The sequence below is a fragment of the Drosophila elegans genome, unplaced genomic scaffold, assembly GCF_018152505.1.
Source record: "Drosophila elegans isolate 14027-0461.03 unplaced genomic scaffold, ASM1815250v1 contig_476, whole genome shotgun sequence".
Lineage (NCBI taxonomy): Eukaryota > Metazoa > Arthropoda > Insecta > Diptera > Drosophilidae > Drosophila > Drosophila elegans.
Genome location: NW_024545863.1, coordinates 15,318,228 through 15,331,945, shown reverse-complemented (window position 1 = coordinate 15,331,945; position 13,718 = coordinate 15,318,228). Strand labels below are relative to the sequence as shown.

General features: G+C 37.9%; 1 protein-coding gene across 1 annotated transcript in view; it reads right to left on the bottom strand.

Annotated features, from left to right (window-relative positions):
* The window catches only part of LOC108134777 (protein pellino), a 30,104-nt gene extending 17,611 nt beyond the window's left edge, over positions 1–12,493 (bottom strand). The window contains exon 1 of the mRNA XM_017255226.2: positions 12,392–12,493. Within this exon, the coding sequence (XP_017110715.2) occupies positions 12,392–12,402 (11 nt within the window). The 5' untranslated portion in view covers positions 12,403–12,493. The remainder of the gene's footprint in view (positions 1–12,391) is intronic.
* Between the last annotated feature and the right edge of the window lie 1,225 nt (positions 12,494–13,718).

The following is a 13,718-nucleotide window of genomic DNA, read 5'->3' as shown; positions in this document are numbered from 1 at the left end:
AATATTAAACATAAAAATATTTACTTCGGTATATTGATTTATTCCAATAATCATTTTTGTAAGCATATAATGAAAATAAATACGTTTTTCAATATTCTATTGGATTTTTAATTTTCTTTTATCAAAACCACTTATGAAATAATAATTACAAGCAAATATTTAAAATTCTAGAATTATTTATTGAGTATTATTTTTAGAATTTTTTCAGGAACAACGAAAGATTTCTGAAACGTTGCAAATATATGCAATCAATATTCATTTGTTGTTTATTTATCTTTTGTTTACTTTATAATAAAATCTATAAACACTAATGGCACACAATATCAAAAATAAACTTTGAAATTATAGTAAAAACGCTTGAGAATCTGTCATAAAAGCTGCACCTATTTGTCGCCTCTGAATCAAAGTCAATTGGTCATCATTATAAGCACAAATCAATTTAACGCGCTCTGACAAATCGCAGATAACCGCAGATATACCGATGCAATGCTATACGTATTCCCACTCCCCACTGACATATCTTGATATTTGTTCAATGAATTCTCAAATCGCCAAAGCGTGCAGATAATTTTTATTTAATTGCAGCAGCCGCAGTCCCAGCACGAAAACCAAAAAAAACAATACAAATCGAGAAGAAGCCGAACGAAAAAATCAATTTCTCATGGATTTTTAATGCAAATGCTATGGCTATGACTCCCCATATGGACAGGCCCGGTTCAGGCCACACACGGTTGCAATGGACACGCACATGGGTATACACATACTCTTTTTGTATGTATAAATATATGTATTCATGACAAGTAGCCAGCAGACGTCTCCAGAAAAGAGGGGGCCCAGTGGCGGAGTGGCAAGAGATAGAAACAAAACCACAAATTGCGTTGACAAGTGCAGTGCACACACGGCGCACCACGAGCACCTTGGCGCAGCCAGCCTGGGATTTATGGATACGGATTGGAGGAGCTGGGACATGGGGATCGCCGGCGGGGGACAGCAGGCATGTCAACAACACTGTGACAACGCCGACGTCGACGTCGACTTCGTCAATAATCAGACGCTGAACCCAAAAGACGCGACAGACGGACGATGTCGTCTCAAGGCGACAGTGACAGACAGCAGCAGAACAATCAACATCAAAAGGAAGTCTATCTTGGGTTTAGCGAATCTAGATATACCCTTGCTTTACTGAACTATGGAAATAAGACCCATAAAAACCCCAAAAAAAATCACTGTTAAGGTAACACCAGAATTTATCTTAATTCTACTGTGTCTTTATCAAGACTTTCATATAAAAGTAAAGTAAAATTATAAAAATAAATTGTTTTAACAATGTAATCTCATATATTGGTAGAACTCTTTCCTTACGTAGATTGCACAGATTTTATTTAAATTACAAAACCACAAGCAAGAGTATTTCACTCAACGAGCTGCATTTCTTTTCATTACTTTTGTTTGGCTTTGGCTATTGCGTCGAGCTTTTATTTTCTTTGACTTTTTTGCTCTTTATGCCGCATTGTTTGCAGCGACAATTGCAATTGCAATTGCCATAATCAGTGCAAACTCAGACGCCGACAGGCGACCAAAGACAAAGGCCAGGCGTACTCACTTTCACGCGGAGAAAGGCCGAAGGGGTGAAGTAAAGGTGCAATGAAAAGCTGGTCAGCGACATTGCCACATTGCCACATTGCCTCATCGATGGGGGCCCAAAGTCGAACCAGTTTTACTTCCATCTGTGACGCATGCAGCAAAGCCATCAGGTTTTCATTTTTCTTTCGCTTTTTTGCGAGGCTCAAATCGATGATTTAATCTGTTTGAACTTCAGTTTCTTACAGATGAAGAAAAACAAGAGATGATTTTCTTTATGGGACTATGTTTGCATACCCTTGAAGTTCTTATCGCTGGTTTTTGCTCTTTTTTTTTATTAAGTTTGCTTTAACATAGAAAAAGCTTATGGCTATATGCATTATCTGTAAGAAAATATTTATAGAATTAATAAAAATGCATGCACTAGCGAGCGTTGAGCTCTTCAGGGGCAATCGTTTGGCTTTTGTGAAAAATGCAGATGGTTTTCTAGAGAATAACAGAACTTTTAAGTATACTTGAAGCATTATTTTCAAGTCTATCTAGCCATTTATCTTAATCGATAACTGACCTCAGACGACAGTCTTAATTGATCTCGCTGTCTAATTCAATAACTGATCCAATCTGGCATTACAAGTGTACTATCGACAGAATAATTGAATTTGTTACGTGATCAATCTTATGCCATAAATTTGTATGCCCGTCCAAAGGCTATATCCCTCTATGCTCTTCCTATTTTAAAATGCGTTATTCCCCATCACTGTTGCTCTATGGTTTTAATATGTTTTTAACAGAAAACGCATTTGCATAAAATGTACACTTAATTGGAGCTGCCTCAAAATCACTTTTGTTTTGCTTTTATTGGTATCTCGTTTTTTTTTTTTTGTTTTATAAAAGCATTTTCATGTTTTAATTACTGATCTGCCTCAACAATTTGTTAGTTAATTGCAGCAATTTCATGGATGTTTTACTCTTTTCAGTTTCCCATTAATGTTAAACAGATGACGAAGGGGCGTGGCTCATCTCACTTTGGAGGCGTAAAAGGGAAGTGGCGGTAATAGGTATATTAAGTTCAAATGACTAACAATTGAAACAAAGCAATGTTTAAAAATGATTCAGAGTGTCAATTAAGTTGAGGTCATTAAACAGGTGTTATCGAATAGATCGAATGTGGGTCAGGTACACGACATTATTAGATAAAGAAACAAGTAAGACGTAATGGGAATCACGAAGACAAATTAATCTCTGATCTTTGAGCCCAATAAATCTAAATAAGCCCGAGTAAATTGCTTTGTCAGGCGAAAATAAGAACAATAGATCTTCGTTTATCTTATCCGCCTGATCTTAAAAAATCCCCCTTAAGCCAAATAATCTATTTGGGTAATTGAACCAAAAGTATCTTGTTTTTTCAAAAGACAAAATAAAATGTTTGCAGATAAAACATTGACCCATGATTAAGAGGATTAAGCTCAAACTAAGACAGATAAAATGGTAAAATGTTTCATAATCTAGACTTTTTATGGCACTTAAATTCATAACAACATTTAAATTTATTTTTCGAATTCGTGAAGAGATTCTCAATCTCTTTTTATGCCAACGCGCGCAAAGTCACGACCGCATCTTGGCTCATCCGCCTTTGGCCCCCGTGAAAAACCCAAAGTGTGCTTATCAGCAAAAATGGTATTGTTATTCTGGGCCTGTCTCTCTTTTTTGCGGTTGGATGAAGGCATGAAGATAACAGCAATTACCATTGCATTTTCTTCAGATTTTATACAGACATGATCACAATTTTCAATACATTTGCAACAAAAAGGTCACAAAATTACCTATAATAGTCCTACAATTTTCAAGTGGCTCTTTTGTTTCTGCATAGTTTAAACAGTTGGCTATGACTCTTAAAATGTTTACTTCAGACCATAAGAGATGAAACAATTTTGTGCCATAATTTTACATTTATTTATGCTAAATGCAGAAGAGGCATATCTGGTTTCTGCGGAAATACGCTCCTCCCTCTTTTCATCTGATTGATTTATTTTGCTCCAGTTTTCCCACGAATCGATACGGGACACACATGCATAAATAATAATCATAATGACACCTTTGGTGTAACTTCCTCTCGATCGAGTATCTTTAAACTTATCCCAGACGCTGACTTGTTAGAAACATAAACTGCGCAACATATTGGCAAAAATGTGGGTCAACAGCGAAACCGCAACAATAACACCCAATAAATGCCACAGCAATTGTGTGCCAAGAATGCAAGTATGTGTGCTGCAATTGCAGTTACAAATCAGAGTGCCAGACCTAGATCCAGACCCAACCCAACTATAGAAAACCGAAATGAAGGCGCGCCTTAATCATCATCATCATCATCATCATCATCGCCATAATCATGACAGTTTGTTCATCAATTTTAGTCTGTTTGCCATTCGAAAATTGCGCGAAAAGCTATGCATGGTCTATTAACACTCCAACTAATGCAATTACGCACTAACTAACGTGGAAATTATGCAAGTAAACAGTTTAATTGGGTCGAGAAATGGGCTCAGCCGGGAGAAGGGAAGCCCCCGGAAATGGGAGAATGGCCATGTGCAACCGCCGAGTTAATCGATGGTTGAGTCGCTTTTAGCTACGAAAACGGGAACAAATACGGCTTTGGACTTAGCCGGAATGCATATATGTATATAATGTATGCCCCCACTTTCCCTTTGTGTCTTATTAGTCGACGTTTAAAGTTTAACTGAAAGTTAAAAAGTTATGCTGAAATATACCTTTTTGCTTGAAATATGCCTAAAACCCTTTGGAGCAATAATTGTCTTTTCCTATTTATTGTCAACTTAGATTTTACAATGCATTTAATACTTCAAAACTAAAATGGATTTGTTGAGTTGTGTTTCAGAAATATTTCGGTTTAAGGTTGGAATTTGCTTAAAAGAGATTTCTGGGACACGGAATAGCAAAAGTATACTATTCATCTATTAACTCAAAGTTCATTGTTTTAATTTAGCTGGTTAGTGAGAAAAACTAAGAAACGCTGATTAAAGATAAGATTTCTATAGCTTATAAAAAAGTATTATTTTTCTATACCCATAACATATTCCTTAAGGCCAACTCTTCTCACATAAACAATTTTCAGGAATACATAAATTATGTATGATTAATAAGTTTTTCTGGTTGGTAATGCACCTTAATTCTAGGCCATCACTTAATTTCTTGCCAATTAAAGTTGGCACATCTAAAAACGAATTCTCAGAACGGATTTACCAACCTACAAGGCCTATAACTGTGCAAGACAACGCCTAAGCTAGAGTTAACAAGGCTAACGAGCCCCTTGGCACCTCGCCTCCAGTCTGCAAAACTCCAACTGACTTCGCGGAGACAGCCCCCGCGATTTTCAACAGTTAACTAAGATACATATTTATGCGGATCCAACAATAACTAAGGAATTTCCCATTTCTGGTCTTTGTGATTTCTGCAATTTCTGTGTCTCCGTGTGTGGGAAATCAATTGTTCAAAAAAATATACAAGTAAAAAAAAACGCGTCCCAGGCAAACTTGAGACATTGAGTTAGAGCCATGTAATTATTTCAAATGAGTTCACAAAACCGCACCGAAATATAAATAAACTGGCAAAAAAAAAAAAAAATAGACAAAAAAGCAAACCGAAACCAATTCAATCCACCTCCAGGTCTTGGCCAAAGTCAAGTGGCGATGTGCGGGGGCAGCAGCAGCAGCAGCATCAGTAACAGTTTCCAATTGCCTTAAACTCCGAAAGTTTTCAACCGAAACTTACCTGCAAAAAAAGAGCAAGGAAAGAAAACAATTTTTTTTTAGTATAAATGTATATTGGGCAAAAGTTTTTTGTCAGAGGGGAAAAGGATGAGATGGCCAGGACAGCAGCCAATAACCTAGCACACAAACACAAACACACACACACACACACACACTGAGAGAGGAGAGCAATATCCTCTAGCCTTTGTGGCAAACAGACTGGCACACACTCACTTTCCTGCGGGCACATTGTGCCGGGGAAACTCGAACTAAGCCACCTCGCAGACAAAGGATATGGCCTCTCCCCCTCCCCCTCCGTCGCCTCTGCATCCCCAAGTCCACTTGAGGACCGGGCCCACCAACGTCTTTCACCAGGCCAAGCTTAGCCCGTCTTCTCATCTTCGCCTTATTAATCGTCTTTACACACAAACCGGAAATGCCCGACAAAACCAAAAAACAAGCTGGCAAGAAGAAAAGAGAGCCCCGCAAACAAAGTTCAAAATGCGCTTAAAGGAGCAGTTTCCTACAGTCAGCCTGCGTTTCGTTTAAAGTGCAATGTGCCAGGGAATTAAGGTCAAATCATATACAAAAGCTCGTTCACGTCTGGCAACAGGCTAAGGCAACAGAACCAGAACCAGAAAAGGAAACAGAAACAGCCACTGCAACTGCAAAGGTCTAAGCCCGCATTTAGCTTTTAGCCAGCTTGTCTCGCTTTCAGCAGCGTCTATGGTCTGAGAATCAGAGTTCTGAGCGCTGAGATGGGCATATCAATGACACCCACATGGAAAATGGTTATTATGAACTATGAAATATAAGCATTAAAATACTCAACGATACTGCAAAAACAGATATTAGCTACAATGTATAATAATAAAGTTGGATCTAGTTCTATTTATTTATGTCTTTCTTCCCATTAATCTGTTGTCAATTTTTTATAATTTTTAAAATTACATATGACATTGTCTTGTCATGGTAAAGAACTGGTTTAAGTCAAGATATAAAAGGACTTTAAAACAATACAACATATATGTTTTAGACACGAATATTTTGCCAGCTCTTATAAGCAAATTGTTAAGGTTACTGCAAAGCATTTCTAAATTCTGCCGGTTCTAATTTTACTAAAATTTGGTTTTAAATTCTGCCACTTTTTCATACTTTAAGTAGTTACAAATTTACTATAATGTTGAAAGTTCTTAGAAAAAACTGAAGTTGCATTTTTTGGACAACTTCCCAGAAACTTTTAAGAGTTTTAGGGCCGACTAAACGAAGTGTACTTTATATGAATATTCCACCTTGCATAAAAGTTTAATCGAATTGTCTGTCTTTATGTCCACCGTCTCCTGTCTACTGGGTGTCCCTGTGGTCGTTCACCCTTGACTTCCTCTTCAGCGTTTCATGCGACAATGTTGGCACTTTTTGTGCTGTTGTTTTTTATTAAACATTGTTTTATTTTTCCCCGCAGGATGTTGGCAAGTTTTCATTGCAGCTGCAGCCCGGCGAGGCGCATATCCTGTCTGGACCTGCGGACAGTGGTGCCATATCCATGTCACAGTCCCCACAGGTCCGTCACAAAATATTCACATCAAGCCGCTGCACACTTGCAAGTTAAAGTTAAAAGCGTTCATTAAGCAATTTTCATTTTACTTTCATATTTTTCACACCACAGCCCGAAAATTACATCGGGCCCAATGCAAATTTGTCGTAAACGGTTGCCAATTACTTAAGCCAAGCCAGCGGAGCAGCAAACAAGAGAAAACTTTCACTTGGCTAGCATGAAAGGAGGGGCAGTCGGGGCGGGGGCTTCCTTATGTGGGTCAGCCGCCACAGAGCATCAAACTTGCCTCCCATTTCGGGTAATCTCAAACGGTTCGTGCATTTGACACATCGAGTTCAAATGGCAATGCACGCCACGGCAATTTGGCTCCAATCTCAGGCGCTGTCCGAGAGATGTGCGCATTGATAAGCGCCGTGAACTTTGAACCCAGAGCCTCCAGCCTCAAATTTGGTCTTCCTTTCTTCCCTTCCTACCACAGAGTTTTTCTGCTTTAAGTGGATACTTTAAGTTTTGGAATATCTATGAATTTGTAACAGGAATGTAATTTAACTGTCTTCAACAGGCAATCGTTAAAACATTTTAAAATATTATCGTGTTATGATAATGTGTTTATGTAATTTGTTAGTTATTTAGGAAGAAAAATTTTAACAGTTTAATATTATTTTTAGAAAACTAAACTTATATATTTTTGTTTTACTATTTTAAAGTCTGTGTAACACAATTAGTATTGTTTATTGAAATAATTGAAAATTCTAAGGAAAAAAAACCTTTACAAACATTGTATTAAAGACTGCTTATAAGTGCAAAATATATATGTATATCTTAAAATTAGGGTCTGGCCACTGCACTGCGTCTGCGATCGGTCAACAGTAAATATTACAGCTGAAGCAGTTTTCGGTCAGCAAATAGGCACAGTTCGTGGGACAGGCAGGGGCATCGATGAGTGGGGATGGGGTGGAAGATGGGACCTCGATGAGGTTGTTGATACTGATGATTCCGCCTCTTTGTGCTCCGAGTCAGACGGAACTCAATGGGAAGAGCACAACGGCAGCACTCGTGATTAGTACGAAAAGTTATTTTTATTTCTATTTAGTTTATTTATCCAGCCAGTTCATGATGCTGCTTGTACTGTTTGCATTTTACGCTTGACATTTTCCGCCAGAGCTTATCAGAGCCAAACACGCGAACAAATACGCTCCTAATTAAGGTTCTCTTTAGATTTCCAGAGCCAGATCCAGGTCACGTGTATTTACTTGTCTGATTAATTTTTTTCTGTCTGCTTCTGCAGTTTGGTAATCAGAGATTTTACTGCACCTTATTAGTGCACTTTGGGTTGAAACAAAAGTGAAATGATAAGCAAGGGCAAATGCAAAATGCAGTTGTATAAATGTGTAAAAAACCGACACAGGTTTAAAGCCGCACATAAAGGCAACTTAAAATGTTACTCAACCTGTCAGGTTATAAGCCGCCATCCGACACTTTTTCCAGTGTAAAGCGACGAATGAGAAAGCCGGGGGAAAGGGGGATAAGATCCATTAGACAGTCTGAAATGTTAATCTCAGTTAATTAAGCTTTCAGCTAAAGAACTGTCAAGGTGAGCATGAAATTCTAAGGCGGATGCTACCAATTTCGTATTCAAATATCACTGACAAACTGAGCTCTTCTGCACTTTGCATTTCCAAGATATTAAAATATGTCACTCTATATGTCTATACATTTAATTAATTTGATTCCAATTCCTGAAATGGGCAACTCACTTTTTGAATCATAAAGAGGTTATAAATTATTCAAATCATAAGCTGAGCTGTCGCACTGATAAGACGTTTTTTCTATGCCTGAAGAGTAAGCCTAAGACAGGCAAACATTTAAAAATAACTCGAAATTTGCCGACTTCTAATTAATTTAATATCTTAGAATTTTTTTTTAATAAATTATTCTATTTAAATATTTTGAAAATTATAAACAAATAAAATAACAGTGCAGTCGTCTCTTGAAATGTACCTCAAAGTGAGAACCTCTCAACCCTTGGCCAAAAAACTAATTCCAGCGTTATTCACTCGAGTCATGGGCATGAATAATATCAGTTAATTATGCTTATACCAGGGTATACATACATACATATGTATGCATATGAATCAGCCAGAAATTGTGTGTGTATGTAGTGTAATTTTCATAAATAAATTTGCACTTAACAAATGAGCAACATAAGCAAAATGTTGCTAAGCGCAGCAACAGGCGGTGGAAAGATTGCAGTTAGGGGGATGGAAAACAGGGGAAAGCCGGGGAGTGGGAAACAACAAGGAAGTCCGTAAAACAAAGCCAAGCTCAATGAAAAAACGGGGCAATGGCAGTCGCCAGACAAAAGCAGACAACAACATGTATAACAGCCAGCAGAACGGCAGAATTAAAATTTAATTTTAATCGCCAAAAAAGAATAAACAGATGGAAGAACAGCAGAAAGAGACGGACAGACAGAGAAATACAAGGAAGCGACTTATTCACACATACCATACGCCCATGAACATAATGGGGATCGGTGTGCAGACAAATAAATTTCCAAGCAGAAGGCAAACGGCCGCTGTGCAGCCACTGAAAACTGAAAATGCAAGCGCACAGCTGCGGCTAAGAGAATAGCACCAAAAATAAGCTGACAAGAAGCGCTGATTAAAAAAAAAACTTTGACGGAAGTCGAAAGTTACTGCCAAAATTTCAACATTGTATTTTTATGACAATGGGACTATAAATATTTAATCAAAATAGGGTTTGGACACCAAAAAACTACATCAAGAACAATTGCATTTACTCCAAATAAATGCTGCCTTTAAGAAAAAAGTCTCTTAAAAATTCACTATAATTAAAAAAGATCATAAAATTCACACTGCACTGCATTTAATAACTTCGCCTTTTAAAAAAGGATCGGTCTCAACCTTGAACACTACATTCCTGGCCGCGCCTGTACACGCATCGTGGAATTTAATAAACACCGAACAGAACAAAACAGAACAGACACGGCCATATGCATGAAGGCTGTGGATTTGTACATAAATCCCTGCGAGACGATCGCCAGAACCGCAGACACAGCAACAACTACAACAAGAAGCAGCAGATCAACAACAACTATGGAACCCAAACAACCGCAGAGCAACAACAACAACATGGGGAACAGGTCGCGGACTCAGGTAAACGGCAGGAAGTGTGCGAGTGCGAGCGAGGTGGCATCGATAAGGCACTGTCGCTGATAAATATCGATAAAAGGGGCAAGTATGTAGGTAGAATAGAAAAATTCTAGAAAAACGGGAAGGGAAATGATGCTGAGGGGGCGCGACAACGAATACAACAAGCCGAAAATCTAGAAAACCCGAAAAACAACAACAAACCAAGAACTGTAAAAAATGCAACAAGAAGAACCTGCTTGGAAAGCAACAACAACAACAACAACATCAAAAGAGGGAGAAGGCAACAAGAACACGAAAAACAACGCGACAAAGTAATGGAAAACGAGAAGGGAAGTTTACTCTGGAAAGTCGAAATTTGAATTCCCTTACAGTTATAACTCATCTGAGAATGCGTAGTTTTTTTAGATCTATGAAATCGAAGACATACATACAAACAAAATTGATTTATCCCGTGCTAGACTATAATACCATCGGCAAGGATACATATACAAATGTACATATTTATTATTGCCATATTGATACAATTTACGTTTTAATAGTAATAAAAACAAGTTCATTGTAATTGGATCTTTTGCTGCGTTACAAGCCTCTTAGTTATGCCACAATATCCTCTGGAAGGGAATTAAAAATGTTAGAGGCAAAGTTAAAATTAAATAAGCATGAGCGAGATGCACAAAGAGAAAAAGAGAGTCAGAAGAAGAAGTGGGAGCGAGAGAGCAGGCAAGAGAATGCAACGTATGCAGTTATTTATGTAGGCGCAGCAGAGCTGTTGTTGTTGCTATTTTGGAGGCCCGCAGATGAAAACTCAGAAAATCGTGTACAAAATCAAATTGCAAAAGCAAACTCTACTTGGACATAATGTTGTTTTTTATCTACGCTTTTTGTTGTTGCTGGTGCAGTCGTGACGTCAGGGCGCATGCGTTAAACCGAATGCCGCTTTTCTATTTTGCTGTCATCTCAATGATGTTATGGCTATGTGTTCATTCATTCTAAAAAGGGGTATCCCCATTTCTTCGCAGTGTTGGTAACACCACTTTTTATTTAAACACTTTGGACTTGATGAACAACTAGAAAAAGATTGTCAAAGAAATTAAATTAAGTGGACCACAAATTTTGTCTACCCCTTCTTAAGTAGAATTTTTGGACACGCAAAAGCCACAACTACGACGAAAACTTAAGAGAAATCAATTAGAGAATGTGGGAATTTAAATTGGCTATAGAAAAGGGTAGACTGCCTTTATAGACATTCCGTTTTTTTTTTAAATTAAGATTACGCCGTTAAAAGTAATAATTGATAACAACCAAAAAACAACTACCATTTCAATCTAAACTTTTCACTAATTCTTAAAGTACTCTTTGCACTTTCGAACGTAAATAAAACAACCAAGGTTTACCAACATTTTTTTAATTAAATGATTAGAGTTTCTTAAGTAATTGGTCTGAGATGTGCAATTCTCAATAAAACAAGCCCTAGAATGATAATAATACAAGGGTACTAAAACTCCGATTCAGAAATAGAACCTTACTGCCTTCTGGTTGCTTTTGTGTTTTTTTTTCAATTTGTTTTTGTTTGGGGAAAAACGCACACGAAATTTATGCGGCGTTGCGTTCTGGAGTTCTGAAACTGAAACATGAAGATTTCGGTGGTGCGGTGGTGATGGTGGTGCACCCAGAAGGGGTGTTTTTCCCAGCTGGGGGTTGATTGTTGTTGGAGCCGCCGTTTGGGGAAAAACTGGAGGTGGGGGGTCCGAGAAGCGAAGCAGTGACAAAATGCGCACACAAATAGAAACGGCAATCTTGCAGTGCGACGTAGTAGCGATTAACAAAAACCAAAAACGGAAAGCACACTGGGAAAACAATTATAAATTGCGTTATAATTTGTGCGATATGGAAGCGGTGAGAATGTTTATCAGCCGTTTGGGGTTCAATAGACCCGACTGGCGCGGCAAATGCAACGCAAATCTCCAATTCAAAATACGAAATACAGGGAACTTTCGCAAAAGATATATATAAAGTTTTATGCACAGAATAAATACGAAAAACATATAAATGTAAACTAATATTGTTAATCCATATTTGCTATACAGTAAAGCCAATCTATACAGTGATCACTTCAGTGATTTTTTTTTTTTTTATAGATTTCCTGTATCTAACACGGCCTGTAGAACAATAAAAACAGTCTGTGACGGACATAGACGCTAATTGGGCTGTCGAAACGGGTTAACGACATTGCCCGATATCGGGGAATAGGTCTGACTGATAACTGTCGATCGTATCTGAAATGCATGTACGATTACTGGATGATAACTTACCGTTTTACCATTTTGTTGGTTACCCCCGAGTTGTTTTCCTGCTGAGTGCCAATATCAACGGATCTGTTATAATCCAGTTTTGATGTAAAGATTTTAATGCGACGGAAATTAATTTTGCCGATCTTTTTGTTAAACCTTTAAATAATCGATATGGACATTATGGATTAATTTTAATTGCTGTGAAACGCGACTTTTACTTCCTAGATTTAAGAAGTATTTCCAAAGGCGATGGCGGCGCAGCGGGAGTCCAATTGGAAGACAAAAACAAGATATTAATAAATCGTGGAGACCGTGTAGATAGTTTTATTTATATTTCCGAATTGCAGGCCGTTCTTGTTTTTATTTTTTTTTGCTTTTTCCTTCTGCTGCGACGCCAAAGCAAGGTTTTATTTTATATATTTTTTTTTTCAGAGTAGCTGCACGAAAAATCACTTTATTGATCCGCTTTCGCCGTAATTATATTCACGTTTCTGCAGCGGAAAACGGCGGAGATTAGCACGCAATATGAATGCACTTTAGATTTTTCCCTTTCCAACTTTTCGCCCTCCCCCGCCTTTCCGCTTTTCCACTTTCCTTGCGGCGCTTAGTCACTTCGCATTCACTCACACTCACACTCGAAATGCACACTCCGATTTTGATTTACCTCTCGAATGCGATTTATTCAGCAATCTGCTTTCGATATTATTTATATTGCTCTTGCACTGGCTCATCCGCACACAGAATCTGAGGGATTTTCCTGTGTTATTTTCCGATACACATAAACAAAGCTCGCGGCGTTTGGCTTTTCCGCATCTCGCGCGCGTCTTCAATTGAAAATCGTTTTGATTTCGATCGCCTGGCAGTTTTCGAATCGCCACTTTTCAAATCGAATGCCTTTCCTTTTGTTTTGATGCTTAATTGTCAGCGATAAAACGGCGAAGGCAACAACAAATAACGATGCGTGGTGATGCGGGCGGTGGTTTTTGTTCGTTCGCAAGTTGCAGTGTGACCGCAGATCGCAAGAGTGGTTAATCCATGCAAGCGCCTATGCCAGAAAAATGGCACTGAAAAATACCAGCAAACCAGTCGAAATCAACTCCACAAACATTTAGCACAGACTCAAACCATTTAACCGATTAACAGATATATTAATTTTAATGATTAAATTAAATCGGGTATAACTTAAAAATAACACGATCTGATCAATATGTATATTCAAAAATAAACTTAGAAATTGCTCTTTGATTTATTCAGTCAAATAAAGTTGTTTGCTCGTTTTGTTTGCCAGAAATGTTAAATTACCGTAAGATTTTTAAGCTCACTTATTACTATTAAAAGGCTATGAATA